A 26,356-nucleotide genomic window follows, 5' to 3' on the forward strand; every position below is an offset into this window, starting at 1 on the left:
AGGGGATTAATACATTATAAATAAGCCAAAACATTTATCTTAAGAGATTGATTGCATACATTTTCCTCTTTGTAATCAAAACATGTAAAATTCTAATAAAATAACTTCACATTTAACAACTTGATATAATTAAACTCTTTTATAACACTCAAAAATAAACAAATCAGTGAATGTTGAATCTGAAAATGAGCGCTCCATATAAAGAAAGCAAATAAATGTGTAGGTTATGTGTAATCTGCCACCGACTTACTGTGTTAGAAACAAAACCAGCTATCCATGGAAGAAAAGTTATGACAAATCTAGACAGCATGTTAAAAAGAAAAGATATCACTTTGCCCAGAAAAGTTCATATAGTCAAAGCTATGGTTTTTCAGTAGTCATGTATGGATGTAAGAGTTGGACCATAAAGAAGGCTGAGTGCCAAAGAATTGATGCTTTTGAATTGTGGTGCTAGAGAAGACTCTTGAGAGTCCCATGGAGTGCAGGATCAAACCAGTCAAACCAATGGAAATTAACCTTGAATATTCATTGGAAGGACTAATGCTGAACCTGAAGCTCCAATACCTTGGCCACCTGATGTAAAGAGATGACTCATTGAAAAAGATCCTGATGCTGAGAAAGATTAAGGGCAGGAGGAGAAGGGAGTGACAGAGGATGAGTTGGTTAGATAGCAACACCGAATCAATGGATATGAATATGAGAAAATTCTGGGAGATAGTGAAAGACAGGGAAGCCTAGCATGCTGCAGTCCATGCAGTGCAAGGAGTTGGATACAACTTAGTGACTGAAAAGCAACAACAAAACAGTTTTTTAAATATTTGAGTTGTTCACTGAAAATCTCACTTGTCTGTGCTATCATGTGCACATAATTAACACATCAAACATAGGTATTCCTATTTATGTCTTTGTATTAATAGTTACCATTACTTAATATGTCTTCATATCCTTACATGTCATGTGGAGGACATGTAATTCTATGTATTTGAGTCAATTTAGAAATTATTAGTACAACTTTGAAGTTCAACTCATAGAATAAGTTATTTTCTTTACTTTTAACAGGTTCTATGGAGATATGATGGCAAAAAACCAGATACCTTAGGACCCAACACCCGGTTGTATAAATGGCTTCCCCAGAATGACCTTCTTGGTGAGACTTGTTAGAACAAATAATGAAAACATGAGTAACAGCAGAGCAGAGTGAGAATACTTCAACAGGAAACACACTTACAAAGCAATTATTCAAACACCGAAAAAGAAAACTACTAATTTTTATAATTTTCTTTGCTATGGTAAAAAAGGAGAATATATAAAAGTTGTCATTTTATTCTACGTAGTCACATCCCTTACAGCCTGAATCTTTACTTGGCTGTAATTGCTTCTCACAGTGAACTTTTCAGTAACTTCCTAGATTGTTGTTCTGTCTCTGAATTCTTTCCTTATATTTATCTTTTCCATCTGTAGAGGTATGTTAAAAGCTACTAAAAATAAGAACTCTTCTGCCATTACCAGTGACTCTCAATTTTCTGTAAGAAAAAATTCACAATCATTTTTGTGAAGCAATAACACTTCAAGATAAAATTTAGCTTTTCCTTCCTCTGTTTCCAGTGCCACTAACATTATCCTTCTTTTCCCCTGACACCATTCCTATCAAACTAAATGACTTCACTATATCTTTAGGAGAATAAATTCCCGCATGCCCTCCTCTTTTTTTGCACATGGGTTTCTTTTACCCAGAATGCTCTTTCAAGTTGTTCACCTGCCAATCCTGGATTCATTTGTGACGTTCAAGTGACTCAGTGCCTCTTTCACAAAGTCTTCATTTACCCCTTCAGCAGATAGGGCCGTTTCTTCTCTGAGTTCTGAAAGCAAATAAAAAGCACTTTCATATGCGTAATAATCTGTTATCTAAAAGATATTGCTTCTTCCAGTGCCTTATAATACCCATTTCTCATTTTATTCTGAGTTATAATTAATATTTTTACTGAAATCGACTCAATCCTAGGCCATCCAAAAACCAAAGCCTTTATAACTCATGGTGGAAGCAATGGCGTTTATGAGGCCATCTATCACGGGATCCCTATGGTGGGCACTCCTTTGTTTGCTGATCAAGCTGATAACATCGCTCGAATGAAAACCAAGGGAACAGCTGTCAGGTTGGACTTGGAAACAATGTCAGCAAGTGATTTGCTCAACGCATTGAAGGAAGTCATTAATAATCCTTCGTGAGTACATATATATGTGTTTGTGTGTGTGTGTGTGTGTGTGTGTGTGTGTGTCTGTGTGTGTATATATATATATATATATTTTTTTTTACTAGCTAATCCTAAAGAAGTTCTCATCTGAAGACCAGGGACTCAGCCATGTGTCTTCACATAAGCACAATGAGGTGTAAGATTTGCTCAATGCTTTGAAAACAGACAATAATAACGAGTTGTGAGTGTCACATTAAGATTTTTTCATGGTTTTATGGAAAAGGTTTGTCAGTGGTTTAAAGATAGTGGAGAAATTTTGACAAACTTAATCATTAGAATGCGAAGAGCCACTGAAATGGTAATAGAAGGATTAAGAAGCACTGAGAACAGTTACTGTAGGGAACCGTGACTGCTGTGGATCCTCATCTGCCCACTTTACTCTCTTTCAGCATGTGAACTTCTCAAAGGTTTTAAACTCTTAAAAGATGGTTTATTTTCAGTAAACCACCATGACATAATCCATTTCAAATTCCAATTGCATTTAATATTTTCCAAGTTTTCTATGCTAATATTTTGACTCCATCTCTGATAAATGATAAACAGCTATAACTTTCTAATTACCCAGTTTCAACTTTGTATATACTATTTATAAAGGTGGGTATATTCTTGGGGCTTTTTTTTTACTGTGGTCATTTTGTCTTGTTTGGAAGAATTATAAAATCTAAACATAATTGACTTGGGAGGAGAATGCTGATGTGAAAAAGTGAAAGTGTTGGTTTCTCAGCTGTGTTGAACTCCTTAGGACCCCATGGACTGTATCCCACCAGACTCCTCAGTCCGTGGAATTTTCCAGGCAAGAACATGGGAGTAGGTAGCCATTCCCTTCTCCAGAGGATCTTGTTGACCCAGGTATCAAACCAGGTCTCTGCATTGCAGGCAGATTCTTTACATCTGAGCCACCAGGGAAGCCCATATGTTAGGATATTCCTTTTTTTAAAAATGCTACACAATTTTTAAAGATTATTTTCCATTTAAAGTAATTACCAAATAGCAGTTAAATTTCCAGTGTTTTACAACACCTCCTTGAGTTTATATTATTCCCAATAATTTTGCCTCCAACTCCCCCACCCGTGTGTTTCTACTCCCCCAAATCTGATAACCAATAGATTGTTCTCTATATCTGCTAGTCTGTAATAATATTTTGATTCCATTATTGATAAATGGTAAACAACTAGAATTTTCTAATTCACTCAATCACAACTATGTAGATACAGCTTATAAATGTAAGTATATTCAGAGTTTTTTATTTGTGCTCATTTTTGTCTTATTTGGAATAGATAGTTATGTTGGGTTATCCCTATTTAAAAGCCACATTTTCTGAAAACAGAAATATTTGATTTCCAAATCACTTCAGGATATACATGAATTTCAATGACACAATTATATTAATATCACAAATATGATGTATATATTTCCCCTTTTTTATCATAATGACTTTTTAAATAAAACATTTTGAGAATGTGTCAGTAATGGCAGCAAAATGCATTTTGTGTTTTATAAGCAGTGTTATTTAAATTTAATTTTAGCACAGCTATTGTCCTAAATGAGCAGCATAAAAAGCACTTTTTTCTTTTTTTAAAAGAAACAAATCTATCATTTGCTGTTTTTATGGAAATATACATATCTCTAGTATATTTATATGTCTTTTGAATTTTTAACAGTGTAGTGTTGGTGTCAAAAATGAAGATATACTGAATGTTCATGATATGCTACATGTTATATTCAGTAAAACAGTGTTACTTTACACATATTAAGTAACTTCTTTATTGTAGTCTATCCCTATTATATTAAAAATATATTTCCAGGATTACTGCAGTCTTCTCAAAAACCCAGTTCTCCTCCTGTGTTTTTGACAGAAAAGGGAGAATAGTTACTTCCATTGTTATTACTACATTGTCATGTAATAACACTTTGTGATTTAAAGTTCATGAGCTATATCTCTTTATTCTTCTTTCTTGTCTATTAGTCTGACAGCATTTCAACAGTAGAAACAAGTGTGTCTGCAATGCCTGAGAGTGAAATGTTGAGCCTTCTCCAGAATTTCTAGAACAAGAACCAGAACAACAATACTAGTAAACATGTACTGTCTACTGCATGCTAGGAATGCCTCTAAGAATCAGTAAAATATTCTCAAAATAATTAGATAAGGTACTATCCCTAGCCATTTTATATAACAATGAAAAACTGAGAAACAGATTCTATCATGATTGAACCCTCCAAAGTAAAATTAAAAGCATAAAAAATTAAAAGGTTTTAAATTGTTAATAAAATTATTATTTTTTTTTTAATCTGAGGAACAGAAAGAATAAAAAAGCAGCCAACAAAGTAAGAGTCAGGAATCAAACTGACTCAATCTACTTCCACACTTTCAACCACCACTTCACTAATGTAAGATCAGCCCTGTCTGGACATTTCTCCAGACCTCATCACTGATTTACCTGCTATATCTGGATTATAACATTTTGAAATACATCTACCAGGTCTATTAACAATTCTTTATTAGATAATTCAAACTTTGGACAAACATATTACAAATTTCTTTTATTTCCCTTTGGGACAGCTCATTCCATTCTTCAGAATGTACAATCTTGTTCTCTCCCATTTTCTTTCTTTTCTTTGTAGCTTGAAATGCTACGCATTTAAGAAATCCTAGCCCTTAAGCTAATATCTCAACAATCACCTTGGAAAAAATTATCTATTTTTCTTCCACTCTGTGTTGCACTCTGTGTTACCATCTGCAAGAAAATTTCACATATTTACCTATTATAGCTCATTCCATAAATGATCACTGTTTGATTTTCCTTCAGCTACAAAGAGAATGTGATGAGATTATCAGCCATTCAACATGATCAGCCGATGAAGCCCTTGGACAGAGCAGTCTTCTGGATCGAGTTTGTCATGCGCCACAAAGGAGCCAAGCACTTGAGGCCAGCTATCCATGACCTCACCTGGTTCCAGTACCACTCTTTGGATGTCATCGGGTTCCTGCTGGCCTGTGTGGCAACTGCCATGTTTGTCATCACAAAATGTTTTCTGTTTTGTTGCTGGAAGTTCACTAAGAGAGGAAAGAAGGGGAAAAGAGACTAACTGTATCTGAGACCTCAGCGCAGGGGTCCCCAACCTCTGAGATCTAATGCCTGATGATCTGAGGTCGAGCTGATGCAATAATAGAAATAAAGTGAGCAATAAATGTAATGTGCTTGAATCGTCCCAAAACCATTGCTTCCTACTCCAGTCCATGGAAAAATTGTCTTCCATGAAACTGGTTCCTGGGGCCTAAAAGTTTGGGTACTGCTACTCTAGCAGCTCTGCCTCATAAGTAGAATTCCTCCATAAAACTATGTGGGTATGTATTGAAATTTATTATTTTAATGCAAAAGTTATACTAAAAAGATATGATTGAATTTAACTGTTTTTCACATGTTGGGTGTAGAAACAAGAACAAAAATAGTCTATTCATAGTATCCATATTACTTTGTAGATATTCAGAATTTTGCCTTCATATTTGTATAGAATTTTATAGCTTTTCCTTGCTATAGATATTGTTCAATAATTGGAATTCTTTTGAAAGATTCACCCTTTAATTTTAGTTGTGAGACCACTAATAGTTCTTCATTTATACTATGCATCCAACCTCAGCATCACTTCTTACCTAAAGCCATGGCAAGACACTTGCCCTCATGCAATTAAACTCATTTGCGTTTGGAGTGTTTGTGGAATTAGCAAACTGCTACATGCTTCCTTTTATAAAATTGAGATATTTACAAAAAATCTTTAATTTCATGACCTAATTCTCTTTTTGTCATCCACCATTTATTCACCTATCATTTTCACCCCCATAATCAGCCTTTGCTAATAGATATAAGTTCTCAACTGTATGTTAAGAAAATTATAACCTGAATTCTAAAGGGACTTTTGAATTTTCATTCTCTCCTGAATACATCTGTGATCTTATCTATATCTATATACATAGCTAAATCTATGTATATTTTTAAAATTCAGGACACAGCACCACTTAGCTCCTTGCAGATATGATGAAAAATTCAATGGGTTTGTTGAATATAGACTGAATTATTTGCTATTATATTATAATATGGGCTTCCCTGGTAGCTCAGCTGGTAAAGAAACCACCTGCAATGCAGGAGGTCCCAGTTTGATTCCGGGATTGAGAAGATTCTCCTGGAGAAGGGATAGGCTACCCACTCCAGTATTCTTGGGCTCCCCTGGTGGCTCAGATGGTAAAGAATCTGCCTGCAATGAGGGAGACCTGGGTTCGATACCACGATGGGAAGATCCCCTGGAGAAGGGAACAGCTACCAGCAGGCCAGTACTCTGGCCTGGAGAATTCCATGGACAGAGGAGCCTGGCATGCTACAGTCCATGGGGTCCCAAAGAGTTGGACATGACTGAGCAACTTTCATTTTCACATTATGTTATACCATAACCAAACTTTAGATCAGCATTTATCATTCTTTTGTCTCTTTCCTCAGGAAGCTATTGTGTCGTCCCTCCCATAACACTTACAGGTGAACATTCAATCCTTTATCATGACAGAATATATTATAGATATTATTTTCTTTAAACCTAGGTCCACTATGACTGAAATAATCAGAAACAATGAGCACAGAACAAAAATCATGTAAATTTTGTAAAAAAAAATTGGTGAATCAAATGAAGACAATCTGAAGGTACTGATGAAAACTGTACACCAGAAAAGCAGTTTATAATCAAAATATCCAGGTGAAGAAATGAGTCTTTTCTTATTGATCAAGGGGACCACCATCCACAACATATAAAAAACATTCTTCAGCCTTAGCCATAGTTTATTTTAAAAAGGAAACATTGATGTTCAAGGAATTATAGGAAAATTTACCATAGAATTTTCCATAGACCCCACCTAGGTAATTGAAATATATTTAAAGAAAAGTAGAACTAACAGAAAAGTAAGAAGGTTTCCATAGTAGAAAATGTTTTTAAATCAAGCATATAGGCTTACATAATTTTCCTCAAATCTACATGGTGGCACTTTTAATAGACAAAGGGTTGGTAGTCACTGTGCAATAAGAAAGACTACAAATCACCAATGAAAAGTCTAGCAGTCCAATGTGAAAATAAATGAAAAGTATGAACAGCAAATTCACAGAAGTGAAATGGCCAATGACATATAAAAGGTGACAGGGAAAATATGGGAAATTGAAATTGTCAACAAGTAATATTCCTACAAATAATTTGTAGAACAAATAATCTGGTAGGACTAATTTTAAGGGAGTATAATATGGAAATACCATTTAAATAAAATTTATGCACACTGTTTTATATTGCAACTCATCATCTAGTTATCTGTCATGCAGAAGGACTTGCACATGTTCATAATTACATACTGAATATTCCCACTAGCACTTAAATGGCTATCAGTTTGTGAAGACACTTATCTACAACATAGGTATGAGTTATACAGCCATGAAAGACAACAGTTAAATTATGGGCAATATTGTTAAATACTCTACATGTCACATTACAAAAAATAAAGTGTTCCAGAAATTCTAAAAAAAAATAAGCATGACACTCGTCTTTGGAAATAAAATTAAACATACTTTATGTAAATATATGTAAATTCGTAGACCACAGAGGAAACGATCTTTAGAATGCATTGAATTTCCAATAACTTCCAGATGTTCAAGGTGGTTTTAGAAAAGGCAAAGAAACTAGAAATTAAATTGCCAACATCTGCTGGATCATTGAAAAAGCAAGAGAGTTCCAGAAAAACATCTACTTCTGCTTTATTTACTATGCCAAAGCCTTTGACTATGTAGATCACAATAAACTATGGGGAATTCTTCAAGAGATGGGAATACCAGGCCACCTGACCTGCCTCTTAAGAAACCTGTATGCAGGTCATGAAGCAACAGTTAGAATTGGACATGGAACAAAAGACTGGTTCCAAATAGGAAAAGCAGTACTTCAAGGCTGTTTCTTGTCACCCTACCTATTTAAATTATGTGCAGAGTACATCATGAGAAACGCTGGGCTGGAAGAAGCACAAGCTGGAATCAAGATTGCTGGGAGAAATATCAATAAACTCAGATATGCAGAGGACACCACCCATATGGCAGAAAGTGAAGAACTAAAGAGCCTCTTGATGAAAGTGAAAGAGGAGAGTGAAAAAGTTGGCTTAAAACTCAACATTCAGAAAACTAAGATCATGGCATCTGGTCCCATCACCTCATGGCAAATAGATAGGGGAACAGTGGCAGACTTCACTTTCGGGGGCTCCAAAATCACTGGAGATGGTGACTGCAGCCATGAAATTAAAAGACCCTTACTCCTTGGAAGGAAAGTTATGACCAAGCTAAACAGCATATTAAAAAGCAGAGACATTACTTTGCCAACAAAGGTCCGTCTAGTCAAGGCTATGGTTTTTCCAGTGGTCATGTATGGATGTGAGGTTTTGACTATAAAGCAAGCTGAGTGCCAAAGAATTAATGCTTTTGAACTGTGGTGTTGGAGAAGACTCTTGAGAGTCCCTTGGACTGCAAGGAGATTCAACCAGCCCATCCTAGAGGAGATCAGTCCTGAGTGTTCATTGGATGGACCAATGCGGAAGCTGAAAATCCAGTACTTTGGCCACTTGATGTGAAGAGCTGACTCATTTGAAAAGACCCTGACACTGGGAAAAATTGAGGGCAGGCGGAGAAGTGAATGACAGAGGATGAGCTGGGTGGATGACATCACGGACTCAATGGTCATCTGTTTGGGTAAACTCCAGGAGTTGGTGATGGACAGGAAGGCCTGGGATTTTGTAGTACATAGGGTCACAAAGAGTAGGACATGACTGAGTGACTGAACTGACCTGAACTGAAGGTAAAGTATAGAGATGAGAAAATGATAGAGTCATAAAATTATAATTTTTCTTAGTGTTAATAGGGAAATGAAATACTAATAACTTATTTTTTAAAAAAACTATTCAGAACACCTCCCTGGAATAAACAAAAAAAAATGATTTAGGAGGACTATAATAATAAACAATTAAATATGAGTTACTATGTTGCTATGTGGTCTTCTTCCAATAATCTATGTTAGTAACCAATGACATTATTGATGAAGAGTCTAAGTGTAACACTGTTTTATATATCTCCTCTTCTCCACTCTGTGTTGCCTCTGTCTCCTTTCTTTTTTGACTCATACACACAAGTGCATAAATACACATAACACTAGAAAAAATTTGCCTTATACCAAGGACCTCAAGAATCTCAGGGATGAGGTCTGTTAAAAAACAGTCATTATTGAAAACACTATGGATTTCCCTAAAAAACTTAAAAATAGAATTGCCATATAGTCTAGCAATTACCCTTCTGGGAATGTATTCACAAGAATTCAAATTAGGATACCAACGAGATTTTGCACATCATGTTCATGAAAGCACACTTCACAAGAGCCAAGAGGCTGAAACAACCCAAGTGTCCATCAACCGATAAAGCAATGCACGATTACTCAACCTTTAAAAGGAAACTCTGAAACACCACACAACCTGGATGCACCTCCCTCTAAGTGCCATAAGCCAGTCCAGAAAGACAAGTACTATAAAATTCAAAAGTATATAGCTGAGTCAAATTTGTAGAAACACAAAGCAGAGTCATGGTTGCCAGAGGCTGAGGAAAGAAGAAAATGTAGTTCCTGAATGACATAGATTTTCAGTTTTGCCAGATGATAAAATTCTGGTGGTTGGTTGCACAATATGAATACACTTAACATTATTGAACCACACATTTAGGAATGACAAAGATGGTAATATCTTTTAAAAATCTTCTACTCTAATAATTCCAGACCATATCTGATTTTTCTCTTTAGTTGTTTGCAGCAAACGTTTCAATATTGGTCACTATGCTGTTGCTCCTTTGTGATGAAGCAGATTCTTTCCTCACAGAATATGGAAGCGTTTGCCCAGAGCTCTGGAGAAAAAGACATTATGGTATTTTCTTTGGGGTCAGTGGTCACTAACATAAAAGAAGAAAGAGCCAATATGATTACATCAGCTCTTGCCCAGATTCCACATAAGGTAGGCAAAGTAGCTTAATAGTGAAAAACTATTTAATGACTTGCTTAAATAATGTAAAAAGCCAGATTACAGACAATTTCTGCAAGAAAGGTAAACTGCTATGATAGCTCCAACTTATCTCAGATATTTATAAAAGCCAAAATATACATGGCAAGTGCTACAGTAGTACAGTGTCTTTTATTGGCAATGCTGTGGATTAACATTATTATAAAGAAAAATATTTAAGAGATACAGTGTGAACTTTGGTATTCTAATGGGATTGTGGACTGAAAAGTAAATCACCAAATTCTGCTTTGTCATTTGTTCCTCTTGAATGAAGGACTCCTGAGGACAGTACACATACAGATGTTCTCAAGAGTTAAATTTTAACAGTTCATGTGGTAACACAATGATATTATGCAATAGTGATAAAAGTCTGGAGCGCATCATGCAGATTGTATTTGCCAGATAATCCTGGCCCCTTTCATTTCCCCTAAATTTTAGAAGAGCCCTATCAGTGTGCTTCTCAGGGTGCTGTTCAGAGAAAGGATGGCCAGGGCTCCCCAAGTTGCCTCCAGATACCCAACCAGTGACAAAGACTCAGAAAAAGAGGAATATCGACCTCCCTGGTTGACTGAGCCCTGCCAAAGTCTGAAGCAGGAAGATCAAAGAGAAAGTGGGAAGGTGGGGGGGCCTTGCCCTTTATTAAATCCTGTGCATTGTAAAGCCTGGCCCTAAATGAACTTTGTTTCTAACCTGTCAAATTGCCCCTCCTGATTGAGGAAGAAGAAGGGATTAGAAGAAGGAGTGAGGCACAAGGAAGACTGGCATGGAAAAGAGTTAGCAGCCTCTTTCTCCATAAAATAGAGTGGTACCTTATTTTCTAATATATAAAATACCCCTGGGGTCTTTGGATATTTGTGAACTACTCTTTTCGTTTGACATCTGATATTGTAGTCTTCTCCTAATGACCTATGCTATTTTTATTTTGCTAAGAAACTAAACTTACTTTATATTCACATAGCAAATAGAGGTTAAAAGCTATAAATTATAATCCAGTGTATGAGAATTGATTGGGAATTCCAAAATTGGTACCCTATTTTGGTCCTGGGCATAGAAACTACATGATTGTTACTGTCAATGCTTTGTGCCTTATTGTTAAAGTATTCAAGGTCAGCTGAATAAGTTTTATTATCACAAGGTTGGATATTTTCAATAACCTTATTGATATGTATAAATTACCAACAAGCACTTCTTTTCTAAATTTAAACTATTTCCAAACATAGTGAGTGTGGAAATATTCTAGGTTCATGACAAAACTTACTAGTTTATTTTTCTTTGAAGTAATCCTTACAATTTATAATCTAAGAAGGTATGCTTTCTAAGTAGGATTAAGTTATTATGGATAAATTATAACTGAACATAAAGATTTATTTCTCTTAAATGGCTAACTATTTATTTCTCTTAAATGGCTAACTACACATGCATTTTCCTTGTATATCAAAAGAGTAAAAGATATCTATGAAAAGATATATTAACAAGTGAATATAAGTTAACTCTTTTCTATAGTATGTCAGTGAATATCATATTTGAAAATGACAGCTAGTATATGAAAGTGAAGACGCTCAGTCATGTCCGACTCTTTGAGACCCCATGGACTGTAGCCTATCAGATTCTTCCATCCATGGGATTTTCCAGGCAAGAGTACTGGAGTGGGTTGCAAGTTCCTTCTCCAGAGGATCTTCCCAACCCAGGGATGGAACCCAGGTCTCCCGCATTATAAGCAGATGCTTTACTGTCTGAGCCACCAGGGAAATCAAAAAAATATATATTTAACGAACGTCTAAGCTTTGTAAAACATATGAATTTTGAAACTTTGTCAATAATATGTGTAAAACTATGAGGGTAAAGGGTAGAAGATATAAAATTTAAGAAATTAAGAAAACTAAGAAAATTAAATATAAAAATTAAGAAATTTAGAAGAAAATAAAATAAAGCAATAAAGTATAGAGATTATTAGAAATTTCCCAGTCTTTTTACATTAGAATAAAGACCATCTAGCAATTTTTTTAAATATCTAAATTTGGCATTGAAAATTTCATTTCTCTATGCCATCATGTGTAGAAGTTCATGATTATATTCCATACCTGACCTAACATAGTAATAAGTATGTAAAATATGAGTATTCCTACTGTCAGTGCATTAGTAGTTGTCTTGACTTAAGATCTCTTGTCCTTGTTTCCTGACACATCATATGGAAGACAATTTAACTAGTTGTCTTTTAATCTCTTCAGAATTCTAATGCTATAACTTTAAACTCACTGAACAAGGCATTTCCTTCACCCTAACAGGTTCTGTGGAGATACAATGGCAAGAAACCAGACACCTTAGGACCCAATACTTGGCTGTATAGCTGAATCCCCCAGAACGACCGTCTTGGTAAAAATTGGCAGAACAAATGCTAAAAATATGAATAACAGCTGAGCAGAGTGATAGTAATGCAATAGGAAACAAACTTATCAAGTGTTTGTTATTGAAACACTCAAAAAAAAAAAACTTTAGTTCTGTATTTTTACTCCCAACCCTAGAAGGGGAAAGGAGAAAATGTAATTGCTGGCACTATATTATACCTGCTCATGTCCCTTATGTTCAGAATAAAAAATATCTTTACTCTGCCTGTAATTACTTCTCACAGTGAAATATTCAGTAGCTTCATGAGTTATTGTTCTATATCTGAATTCTTTCCTTACATCTCTCTTTTCTCCTGTGTTCAGTTCAGTCGCTCAGTCATGTCCTACTCTTTGGGACCCCATGGACTGCAGTACACCAGGCCTCCCTGTCCATCACCAACTCCTGGAGTTTACCCAAACAGATGACCATTGAGTCCGTGATGTCATCCACCCAGCTCATCCTCTGTCATTCACTTCTCCGCCTGCCCTCAATTTTTCCCAGTGTCAGGGTCTTTTCAAATGAGTCAGCTCTTCACATCAAGTGGCCAAAGTACTGGATTTTCAGCTTCCGCATTGGTCCATCCAATGAACACTCAGGACTGATCTCCTCTAGGATGGGCTGGTTGAATCTCCTTGCAGTCCAAGGGACTCTCAAGAGTCTTCTCCAACACCACAGTTCAAAAGCATTAATTCTTTGGCACTCAGCTTGCTTTATAGTCAAAACCTCACATCCATACATGACCACTGGAAAAACCATAGCCTTGACTAGACGGACCTTTGTTGGCAAAGTAATGTCTCTGCTTTTTAATATGCTGTTTAGCTTGGTCATAACTTTCCTTCCAAGGAGTAAGGGTCTTTTAATTTCATGGCTGCAGTCACCATCTCCAGTGATTTTGGAGCCCCCAAAAGTAAAGTCTGCCACTGTTCCCCTATCTATTTGCCATGAGGTGATGGGACCAGATGCCATGATCTTAGTTTTCTGAATGTTGAGTTTTAAGCCAACTTTTTCACTCTCCTCTTTCACTTTCATCAAGAGGCTCTTTAGTTCTTCACTTTCTGCCATAAGGGTGGTGTCCTCTGCATATCTGAGTTTATCGATATTTCTCCCAGCAATCTTGATTCCAGCTTGTGCTTCTTCTAGCCCAGCGTTTCTCATGATGTACTCTGCACATAATTTAAATAGGTAGGGTGACAAAAACAGCCTTGAAGTACTGCTTTTCCTATTTGGAACCAGTCTTTTGCTCCATGTCCAGGTCTAACTGTTGCTTCCTGATCTGCATCAGATTTCTCAAGAGGCAGCTCAGGTGGTCTGCTATTCCCATCTCTTTCCGAATTCTCCACAGTTTGTTTTGATCCACACAGTCAAAGGATTTGGCGTAGTCAATAAAGCAGAAATAGATGTATTTCTCGAACTCTCTTGCTTCTTTGATGATCCAGTGGATGTTGGCAATTTGATCTCTGGTTCCTCTGTCTTTTCTAAAACCAGCTTGAACATCTGGTAGTTCACGGTTCACGTATTGTTGAAGTCTGGCTTGGAGAATTTTGTGCATTACTGTGTAGGGGTATTTTAAAAGCTACTGAAAAATAACAGCTCCTTTTTTATTACTAGTGACTCTCATTTTTTGCAGGAAAAAGAAATCCACAATCATTTTTTCAAGGCAATTACACATTTCATGAGAAAATATTTTTCCTTCCTCATGTTCTACTGCCACTACCATTACCTTTCCCGTGGCCTTGACACCATTCCTATCAGATTAAATGACTTCACTATTTCTTTAAGAGAATATGTTTCTGAATATCCCCTTTTTATCCATATGTGGTTTCTTTTACCCAGAATTTTACCCAGGTTCTTTCAAGGTGTTCACCTGCCAATCATGAATTCATCTGTGAAGTTCAAGTGACAAAGCACTTCTCCATGAAGTCTTCACTTACCTCTTCAGCAGACTTAGGGGTTTCTTGCTTTGTGTTCTGAAGCAATTTAAATGGACTTTCGTATGTATAATCATCTGTTATCTAAAAGACACTCCTTATTTCAGTTACCTTATAATGCTCTTATCTCATTTTATTTCTCAATATTATAATTAATAATTTTACTGAAATTCATTCAATCCTACGACATTGAAAAACCAAGGCCTTTATATGGTAGAACAAATGGCAATATTTGCCAATGTACCATGGGATCCCTAAGGTGAGACTGCTTATGTTTGTTGATCAACCTGATAACATCCCTCAAATGAAGGTCAAAGGAGTAGCTGTTAGATTAGACTTGGAAACAATGTCAAGATCAGATTTGTTTAATGAATTGAAGCAAGCCATTAATAATCATTTATGAGTATAATTTTTTCTTTACTAGATACTATTTCTAGAGAAGTTTTCATAGGAAGGCCAGGAAGGCAGCAGTGAGTCTTCACATAAACACAATGAGGAGTAAGATTTGCTCAACACTTTGAAAGCAGTAATCAATAACTTATTGTTAGGGTCACAAAAGTTTTTCTGGTGCTTTTAGGGGAAAGGTTTGTCAGAGTTTTAAGGATAGTGGAAAAAATTTTGAACGAGCTAATCATTTGAATGAGAAGAATCACTGCAATGGTAACAGGAGGATTAACAAAGGTAACAGTAAATATTGAGAACAAGATTAGAGCAGGAACAATTAATATTAAAAGAGTATTCAGCTGCACAGTCATAGATTTCTTTTAGCAAGTGAGCTCCTCAAATGTTTTCAACTCTTCTAAGATTGTTTATTCTCAGTAAGCCACCATGATTTGGTCAATCTCAAGTTTCCTTTACATCTAACACATCCCAAGTATTATGTACTATGGTTTTGACCCCATCACTAATAAGTGGCAAAAGCTAGAACTTTTTGATTTACCTAAAAAAGACAGAAAAGAAGAAAAAGAAGTAGATTTTGAGACCTCAGGCTAGTAGACATGATAGGGAAGATTATTCCATTTAATTCAACTACTATGGATCAAGTTGTGGCAAGATTTTTCTCCGCATTTAACAAGAAGTGTGTTTTTCCGATTTACCCCAAGATTTTATCCTTGCTTAAACATATTGTGTTTGCTAATCCATTCAACTCCAAGGATGGAAATAATTCTGTGCAATTTTTGATAAATACTTAAATATTACTCTTGAAATGGTCAGTTCTGTTCATGAAAACAAAGAAAAGTGGTAATGGAAGATATGAGTGGATTATATTCAATTTACAATTCTAACTTTATAAACCTTTCAGTGGTCAATTCTGCTTTTCATACTAATTTACATATAATTTCATAACTATGAAAACATGAGACTGGCTAGGATCTCAGTCTGCTGATTTAAAAAGATTGAGCCAACTGTTTTCACTATGTATTTCAGAAACATCTTCTTCATAAAAAATTCAAAAATATAACATAGATGTCATTGTCAAAGAAAAACAGAGCTAGACACATTAAAGAACAAGACAAATTTTATTCAAACTGCTGAAGTAGGGGGGAGAGAGAGATTCCAGTATAAACTGAGGTTCTGCTTCAAATTAGATACAAGTGACTGAGGTCTTTAAAGGGTGAACAGATATGGAACAAAGAGACTATGGGGAAGTGAAAGAAGGGAGGAAAAAAAAAAGAATGAGGTGCTATGTAGAAATGGAAAATTACAAAAAGGGCAAATGGTGCCTTATATGCTAAATCGCTTCAGTTATTTCCAACTTTTTGCGACCCCATGGGCTATAGCCTGCCAGGCCTCTCTACCTGTGGGATTTTCTAAGCAAGAATACTGGAGGGGTCGCATTTCCTTCTCCAGGGGATCTTCTTGACCCAGAGATGGAACCTGCATCTCTTTATGTCTCCTGAATTGGCAGATGGGTTCTTTACCACTAGCACTACAAGGGTAAGTGGAAAAAATACTAAAAATGGTTTGCCAAGGTGCATTAGACAGTGTACATTTTGTGGTTTGCAGGATCACATTTTCTTGAACAAAACTCATCATAATGGTTGGGGTTATCTTTACAGACACCAGCTACAATCCAGTACAGGCTGAAGTGAGGCTGGAATTGGTCAAGTCTCTTAATACAGTGTTTAAGCAGCTTCTTTGTTCTGTATAGGAGTTTAGAGTTCAAAAACCTCAAGAAACACAAAACATTCTTTCATGTAAATTTTGTTTCTTTCAGAAATTATGAATGGTGTTAACTGGCTTGCTACCTAAAAACAATAGTAAACTCTTTGGTTAAAAGGAATAAAGACATTTTCCATACAAAGCCTTGATTATATTGAATTAACTGTTCTCCCTTAATAATACCCATGATAATTTGTTGTTCTTCAGTCATTAAGTCATGTCCGTCTCTTTACAACCCCATGTGCTGCAGCACGCTAGGCTTCCCTGTCCTTCACTGTCTTCCAGGGTTTGCTCAAACTTAAGTCCGTTGAGTCACTGATGCTATCTTGTCCTCTGTTGCCCCCTTCTCTGCCTAGCCTCAATCTTTCCCAGCATCAGGGTCTTTTCCAATAAGCTGACTCTTTCAAATCAGGTTGCCAAAGTATTGGAGCTTCAGCTTCATTGCCAATCCTTCCAATGAATATTCAGGACTGATTTCCTTTAGGATTGACTGGTTTGATGTCCTTGGTCTCCAAGGAACTCTCAAGAGTCTTCTCCAACACGACAGTTTGTGATGAAGCAGATTCTTTCCTCACAGAATATGGAAGCGTTTGCCCAGAGCTCTGGAGAAAAAGACATTATGGTATTTTCTTTGGGGTCAGTGGTCACTAACATAAAAGAAGAAAGAGCCAATATGATTACATCAGCTCTTGCCCAGATTCCACATAAGGTAGGCAAAGTAGCTTAATAGTGAAAAACTATTTAATGACTTGCTTAAATAATGTAAAAAGCCAGATTACAGACAATTTCTGCAAGAAAGGTAAACTGCTATGATAGCTCCAACTTATCTCAGATATTTATAAAAGCCAAAATATACATGGCAAGTGCTACAGTAGTACAGTGTCTTTTATTGGCAATGCTGTGGATTAACATTATTATAAAGAAAAATATTTAAGAGATACAGTGTGAACTTTGGTATTCTAATGGGATTGTGGACTGAAAAGTAAATCACCAAATTCTGCTTTGTCATTTGTTCCTCTTGAATGAAGGACTCCTGAGGACAGTACACATACAGATGTTCTCAAGAGTTAAATTTTAACAGTTCATGTGGTAACACAATGATATTATGCAATAGTGATAAAAGTCTGGAGCGCATCATGCAGATTGTATTTGCCAGATAATCCTGGCCCCTTTCATTTCCCCTAAATTTTAGAAGAGCCCTATCAGTGTGCTTCTCAGGGTGCTGTTCAGAGAAAGGATGGCCAGGGCTCCCCAAGTTGCCTCCAGATACCCAACCAGTGACAAAGACTCAGAAAAAGAGGAATATCGACCTCCCTGGTTGACTGAGCCCTGCCAAAGTCTGAAGCAGGAAGATCAAAGAGAAAGTGGGAAGGTGGGGGGGCCTTGCCCTTTATTAAATCCTGTGCATTGTAAAGCCTGGCCCTAAATGAACTTTGTTTCTAACCTGTCAAATTGCCCCTCCTGATTGAGGAAGAAGAAGGGATTAGAAGAAGGAGTGAGGCACAAGGAAGACTGGCATGGAAAAGAGTTAGCAGCCTCTTTCTCCATAAAATAGAGTGGTACCTTATTTTCTAATATATAAAATACCCCTGGGGTCTTTGGATATTTGTGAACTACTCTTTTCGTTTGACATCTGATATTGTAGTCTTCTCCTAATGACCTATGCTATTTTTATTTTGCTAAGAAACTAAACTTACTTTATATTCACATAGCAAATAGAGGTTAAAAGCTATAAATTATAATCCAGTGTATGAGAATTGATTGGGAATTCCAAAATTGGTACCCTATTTTGGTCCTGGGCATAGAAACTACATGATTGTTACTGTCAATGCTTTGTGCCTTATTGTTAAAGTATTCAAGGTCAGCTGAATAAGTTTTATTATCACAAGGTTGGATATTTTCAATAACCTTATTGATATGTATAAATTACCAACAAGCACTTCTTTTCTAAATTTAAACTATTTCCAAACATAGTGAGTGTGGAAATATTCTAGGTTCATGACAAAACTTACTAGTTTATTTTTCTTTGAAGTAATCCTTACAATTTATAATCTAAGAAGGTATGCTTTCTAAGTAGGATTAAGTTATTATGGATAAATTATAACTGAACATAAAGATTTATTTCTCTTAAATGGCTAACTATTTATTTCTCTTAAATGGCTAACTACACATGCATTTTCCTTGTATATCAAAAGAGTAAAAGATATCTATGAAAAGATATATTAACAAGTGAATATAAGTTAACTCTTTTCTATAGTATGTCAGTGAATATCATATTTGAAAATGACAGCTAGTATATGAAAGTGAAGACGCTCAGTCATGTCCGACTCTTTGAGACCCCATGGACTGTAGCCTATCAGATTCTTCCATCCATGGGATTTTCCAGGCAAGAGTACTGGAGTGGGTTGCAAGTTCCTTCTCCAGAGGATCTTCCCAACCCAGGGATGGAACCCAGGTCTCCCGCATTATAAGCAGATGCTTTACTGTCTGAGCCACCAGGGAAATCAAAAAAATATATATTTAACGAACGTCTAAGCTTTGTAAAACATATGAATTTTGAAACTTTGTCAATAATATGTGTAAAACTATGAGGGTAAAGGGTAGAAGATATAAAATTTAAGAAATTAAGAAAACTAAGAAAATTAAATATAAAAATTAAGAAATTTAGAAGAAAATAAAATAAAGCAATAAAGTATAGAGATTATTAGAAATTTCCCAGTCTTTTTACATTAGAATAAAGACCATCTAGCAATTTTTTTAAATATCTAAATTTGGCATTGAAAATTTCATTTCTCTATGCCATCATGTGTAGAAGTTCATGATTATATTCCATACCTGACCTAACATAGTAATAAGTATGTAAAATATGAGTATTCCTACTGTCAGTGCATTAGTAGTTGTCTTGACTTAAGATCTCTTGTCCTTGTTTCCTGACACATCATATGGAAGACAATTTAACTAGTTGTCTTTTAATCTCTTCAGAATTCTAATGCTATAACTTTAAACTCACTGAACAAGGCATTTCCTTCACCCTAACAGGTTCTGTGGAGATACAATGGCAAGAAACCAGACACCTTAGGACCCAATACTTGGCTGTATAGCTGAATCCCCCAGAACGACCGTCTTGGTAAAAATTGGCAGAACAAATGCTAAAAATATGAATAACAGCTGAGCAGAGTGATAGTAATGCAATAGGAAACAAACTTATCAAGTGTTTGTTATTGAAACACTCAAAAAAAAAAACTTTAGTTCTGTATTTTTACTCCCAACCCTAGAAGGGGAAAGGAGAAAATGTAATTGCTGGCACTATATTATACCTGCTCATGTCCCTTATGTTCAGAATAAAAAATATCTTTACTCTGCCTGTAATTACTTCTCACAGTGAAATATTCAGTAGCTTCATGAGTTATTGTTCTATATCTGAATTCTTTCCTTACATCTCTCTTTTCTCCTGTGTTCAGTTCAGTCGCTCAGTCATGTCCTACTCTTTGGGACCCCATGGACTGCAGTACACCAGGCCTCCCTGTCCATCACCAACTCCTGGAGTTTACCCAAACAGATGACCATTGAGTCCGTGATGTCATCCACCCAGCTCATCCTCTGTCATTCACTTCTCCGCCTGCCCTCAATTTTTCCCAGTGTCAGGGTCTTTTCAAATGAGTCAGCTCTTCACATCAAGTGGCCAAAGTACTGGATTTTCAGCTTCCGCATTGGTCCATCCAATGAACACTCAGGACTGATCTCCTCTAGGATGGGCTGGTTGAATCTCCTTGCAGTCCAAGGGACTCTCAAGAGTCTTCTCCAACACCACAGTTCAAAAGTATTAATTCTTTGGCACTCAGCTTGCTTTATAGTCAAAACCTCACATCCATACATGACCACTGGAAAAACCATAGCCTTGACTAGACGGACCTTTGTTGGCAAAGTAATGTCTCTGCTTTTTAATATGCTGTTTAGCTTGGTCATAACTTTCCTTCCAAGGAGTAAGGGTCTTTTAATTTCATGGCTGCAGTCACCATCTCCAGTGATTTTGGAGCCCCCAAAAGTAAAGTCTGCCACTGTTCCCCTATCTATTTGCCATGAGGTGATGGGACCAGATGCCATGATCTTAGTTTTCTGAATGTTGAGTTTTAAGCCAACTTTTTCACTCTCCTCTTTCACTTTCATCAAGAGGCTCTTTAGTTCTTCACTTTCTGCCATAAGGGTGGTGTCCTCTGCATATCTGAGTTTATCGATATTTCTCCCAGCAATCTTGATTCCAGCTTGTGCTTCTTCTAGCCCAGCGTTTCTCATGATGTACTCTGCACATAATTTAAATAGGTAGGGTGACAATAAACAGCCTTGAAGTACTGCTTTTCCTATTTGGAACCAGTCTTTTGCTCCATGTCCAGGTCTAACTGTTGCTTCCTGATCTGCATCAGATTTCTCAAGAGGCAGCTCAGGTGGTCTGCTATTCCCATCTCTTTCCGAATTTTCCACAGTTTGTTTTGATCCACACAGTCAAAGGATTTGGCGTAGTCAATAAAGCAGAAATAGATGTATTTCTCGAACTCTCTTGCTTCTTTGATGATCCAGTGGATGTTGGCAATTTGATCTCTGGTTCCTCTGTCTTTTCTAAAACCAGCTTGAACATCTGGTAGTTCACGGTTCACGTATTGTTGAAGTCTGGCTTGGAGAATTTTGTGCATTACTGTGTAGGGGTATTTTAAAAGCTACTGAAAAATAACAGCTCCTTTTTTATTACTAGTGACTCTCATTTTTTGCAGGAAAAAGAAATCCACAATCATTTTTTCAAGGCAATTACACATTTCATGAGAAAATATTTTTCCTTCCTCATGTTCTACTGCCACTACCATTACCTTTCCCGTGGCCTTGACACCATTCCTATCAGATTAAATGACTTCACTATTTCTTTAAGAGAATATGTTTCTGAATATCCCCTTTTTATCCATATGTGGTTTCTTTTACCCAGAATTTTACCCAGGTTCTTTCAAGGTGTTCACCTGCCAATCATGAATTCATCTGTGAAGTTCAAGTGACAAAGCACTTCTCCATGAAGTCTTCACTTACCTCTTCAGCAGACTTAGGGGTTTCTTGCTTTGTGTTCTGAAGCAATTTAAATGGACTTTCGTATGTATAATCATCTGTTATCTAAAAGACACTCCTTATTTCAGTTACCTTATAATGCTCTTATCTCATTTTATTTCTCAATATTATAATTAATAATTTTACTGAAATTCATTCAATCCTACGACATTGAAAAACCAAGGCCTTTATATGGTAGAACAAATGGCAATATTTGCCAATGTACCATGGGATCCCTAAGGTGAGACTGCTTATGTTTGTTGATCAACCTGATAACATCCCTCAAATGAAGGTCAAAGGAGTAGCTGTTAGATTAGACTTGGAAACAATGTCAAGATCAGATTTGTTTAATGAATTGAAGCAAGCCATTAATAATCATTTATGAGTATAATTTTTTCTTTACTAGATACTATTTCTAGAGAAGTTTTCATAGGAAGGCCAGGAAGGCAGCAGTGAGTCTTCACATAAACACAATGAGGAGTAAGATTTGCTCAACACTTTGAAAGCAGTAATCAATAACTTATTGTTAGGGTCACAAAAGTTTTTCTGGTGCTTTTAGGGGAAAGGTTTGTCAGAGTTTTAAGGATAGTGGAAAAAATTTTGAACGAGCTAATCATTTGAATGAGAAGAATCACTGCAATGGTAACAGGAGGATTAACAAAGGTAACAGTAAATATTGAGAACAAGATTAGAGCAGGAACAATTAATATTAAAAGAGTATTCAGCTGCACAGTCATAGATTTCTTTTAGCAAGTGAGCTCCTCAAATGTTTTCAACTCTTCTAAGATTGTTTATTCTCAGTAAGCCACCATGATTTGGTCAATCTCAAGTTTCCTTTACATCTAACACATCCCAAGTATTATGTACTATGGTTTTGACCCCATCACTAATAAGTGGCAAAAGCTAGAACTTTTTGATTTACCTAAAAAAGACAGAAAAGAAGAAAAAGAAGTAGATTTTGAGACCTCAGGCTAGTAGACATGATAGGGAAGATTATTCCATTTAATTCAACTACTATGGATCAAGTTGTGGCAAGATTTTTCTCCGCATTTAACAAGAAGTGTGTTTTTCCGATTTACCCCAAGATTTTATCCTTGCTTAAACATATTGTGTTTGCTAATCCATTCAACTCCAAGGATGGAAATAATTCTGTGCAATTTTTGATAAATACTTAAATATTACTCTTGAAATGGTCAGTTCTGTTCATGAAAACAAAGAAAAGTGGTAATGGAAGATATGAGTGGATTATATTCAATTTACAATTCTAACTTTATAAACCTTTCAGTGGTCAATTCTGCTTTTCATACTAATTTACATATAATTTCATAACTATGAAAACATGAGACTGGCTAGGATCTCAGTCTGCTGATTTAAAAAGATTGAGCCAACTGTTTTCACTATGTATTTCAGAAACATCTTCTTCATAAAAAATTCAAAAATATAACATAGATGTCATTGTCAAAGAAAAACAGAGCTAGACACATTAAAGAACAAGACAAATTTTATTCAAACTGCTGAAGTAGGGGGGAGAGAGAGATTCCAGTATAAACTGAGGTTCTGCTTCAAATTAGATACAAGTGACTGAGGTCTTTAAAGGGTGAACAGATATGGAACAAAGAGACTATGGGGAAGTGAAAGAAGGGAGGAAAAAAAAAAGAATGAGGTGCTATGTAGAAATGGAAAATTACAAAAAGGGCAAATGGTGCCTTATATGCTAAATCGCTTCAGTTATTTCCAACTTTTTGCGACCCCATGGGCTATAGCCTGCCAGGCCTCTCTACCTGTGGGATTTTCTAAGCAAGAATACTGGAGGGGTCGCATTTCCTTCTCCAGGGGATCTTCTTGACCCAGAGATGGAACCTGCATCTCTTTATGTCTCCTGAATTGGCAGATGGGTTCTTTACCACTAGCACTACAAGGGTAAGTGGAAAAAATACTAAAAATGGTTTGCCAAGGTGCATTAGACAGTGTACATTTTGTGGTTTGCAGGATCACATTTTCTTGAACAAAACTCATCATAATGGTTGGGGTTATCTTTACAGACACCAGCTACAATCCAGTACAGGCTGAAGTGAGGCTGGAATTGGTCAAGTCTCTTAATACAGTGTTTAAGCAGCTTCTTTGTTCTGTATAGGAGTTTAGAGTTCAAAAACCTCAAGAAACACAAAACATTCTTTCATGTAAATTTTGTTTCTTTCAGAAATTATGAATGGTGTTAACTGGCTTGCTACCTAAAAACAATAGTAAACTCTTTGGTTAAAAGGAATAAAGACATTTTCCATACAAAGCCTTGATTATATTGAATTAACTGTTCTCCCTTAATAATACCCATGATAATTTGTTGTTCTTCAGTCATTAAGTCATGTCCGTCTCTTTACAACCCCATGTGCTGCAGCACGCTAGGCTTCCCTGTCCTTCACTGTCTTCCAGGGTTTGCTCAAACTTAAGTCCGTTGAGTCACTGATGCTATCTTGTCCTCTGTTGCCCCCTTCTCTGCCTAGCCTCAATCTTTCCCAGCATCAGGGTCTTTTCCAATAAGCTGACTCTTTCAAATCAGGTTGCCAAAGTATTGGAGCTTCAGCTTCATTGCCAATCCTTCCAATGAATATTCAGGACTGATTTCCTTTAGGATTGACTGGTTTGATGTCCTTGGTCTCCAAGGAACTCTCAAGAGTCTTCTCCAACACCACAGTTTGAGAACATCAATTCTTTGTCCCTCTGCTTCTTTATGGTCCAAATCTCATATCTGTACAGAACTACTGGAAAAGCAATAGCTTTGACTAGATGGACCTTTATCAGCAAAGTGATGACTCTGCTTTTTAATACTCTGTCTAGGTTTGTCACAGCTTTCCTTGCAAGGAGCAAGCATCTTTTGATTTCAAGGCTGTAGTCACCATCTGCAGTGATTTTGGAGTCCAAGAAAATAAAAACTGGAACCAATCCTAAGATGGCAGAGGAACAGGACAGGGAGACCACTTTCTCCCCCACAAATTCATTGAAAGATCATTTAAATGCTGAGCAAATTCCACAAAACAACATCTGGAAACTGGCGGAGGATGCCAGGCACCCAGAAAGGCAGCCCATTCTCTTCAAAAGGAGGGATGGAGAAGTCTTGAAACCACTGTAACAGTAAGACTGAAAGCTAGAGGCAGGAGGCTTAAATCTAAAACTTGAGAACTCCAGAAAACTCCTAACTCCAGGGCACATTAATCGACAAGAGCTCATCCAAAACGCCTCTATACCTACACTGAAAACAAGCCCCGCCCAAGAGCCAACAAGTTTCAGAGCAAGACATACCAAGATAATTCTCCAACAATGCAGGAACATGACCTGAGCATTAAAATACAGGTGGTCAAAAGTCACACCAAACCCATAGACACCTCAAAACTCACTACTGGACACTTCATTGCACTCCAGAGAGAGAAGATCCAGCTCCACCCACCAGACCACCAATGTAAGCTTCCCTAACCAGGAAACCTTGACAAGCCACTCGTCCAATCCCACCCACAGGAAGGAACCTCTACAATAAAGAGGAACAACAAACTACCAGAATACAGAAATACCCCCAAACACAACAATCTAAACAAGATGAAAAGGCAGAGAAATATATAGCAAGTAAAGGAACATGATAAATGGCCACCAAATCAAACAAAAGAGGAGGAGATAGGGAGTCGACCTGAAAAAAAATTCAGAATAATGAGAGTAAAAATGATCCAAAATCTTGAAAACAAAATGTAGTTACAGATAAACAGTCTAGAGACAAGGATTGAGAAGATGCAAGAAATGTTTAACAAAGACCTAGAAGAAATAAAAAAGAGTCAATCAATAATGAATAATGCAATAACTGAAATAAAAAACACTCTAGAGGGAAACAACAGTAGAATAGCTGAGGCAGAAGATAGGATAAGTGAGGTGGAAGATAGAATGGTGGAAATAAATGAAGCAGAAAGTAAAAAAGAAAAAATAATTAAAAGAAATGAGGACAACCTCAGAGACCTCTGGGACAATGTCAAATGCCCCAACATTTGTATCATAGGAGTTCCAAAAGAAGAAGACAAAAAGAAAGGCCATGAGAAAACACTTGAGGAGATAATAGTTGAAAACATCCCTAAAATGGGGAAGGAAATAGCCACCAAAGTCCAAGAAACCCAGAGAGTCCCAAACAGGATAAACCCAGGGCAAAACACCCCAAGACACATATTAATCAAATTAACGAAGATCAAACACAACAAATATTAAAAGCAGCAAGAGAAAAACAACAAATAAGGGGATTCCCATAAGGATAACAGCTGATCTTTCAATACAAATTCTTCAGGCCAGAAGGGAATGGCAGGACATATTTAAAGTGATGAAAGAGGAAAACCTACAACCCAGATTACTGTACCCAGCAAGGATCTCATTCAAATATGAAGGAGAAATAAAAAGCTTTACAGACAAGCAAA

General features: G+C 36.5%; 1 protein-coding gene across 4 annotated transcripts in view; it reads left to right on the forward strand.

Moving 5' to 3' along the window:
- Positions 1–5,457, forward strand: part of LOC122696524 (UDP-glucuronosyltransferase 2B18-like) — a 76,533-nt gene extending 71,076 nt beyond the window's left edge. For all 4 annotated transcript variants that reach the window (XM_043906608.1, XM_043906609.1, XM_043906606.1 and 1 more), the window contains 3 exons: positions 1,060–1,147; positions 2,003–2,222; positions 5,060–5,457. In XM_043906608.1, the coding sequence (XP_043762543.1) occupies positions 1,060–1,147; positions 2,003–2,222; positions 5,060–5,339 (588 nt within the window). In that variant the 3' untranslated portion in view covers positions 5,340–5,457. The remainder of the gene's footprint in view (positions 1–1,059; positions 1,148–2,002; positions 2,223–5,059) is intronic.
- Positions 5,458–26,356: the final 20,899 nt, after the last annotated feature.

This window comes from Cervus elaphus, chromosome 6 (assembly GCF_910594005.1).
Source record: "Cervus elaphus chromosome 6, mCerEla1.1, whole genome shotgun sequence".
NCBI lineage: Eukaryota > Metazoa > Chordata > Mammalia > Artiodactyla > Cervidae > Cervus > Cervus elaphus.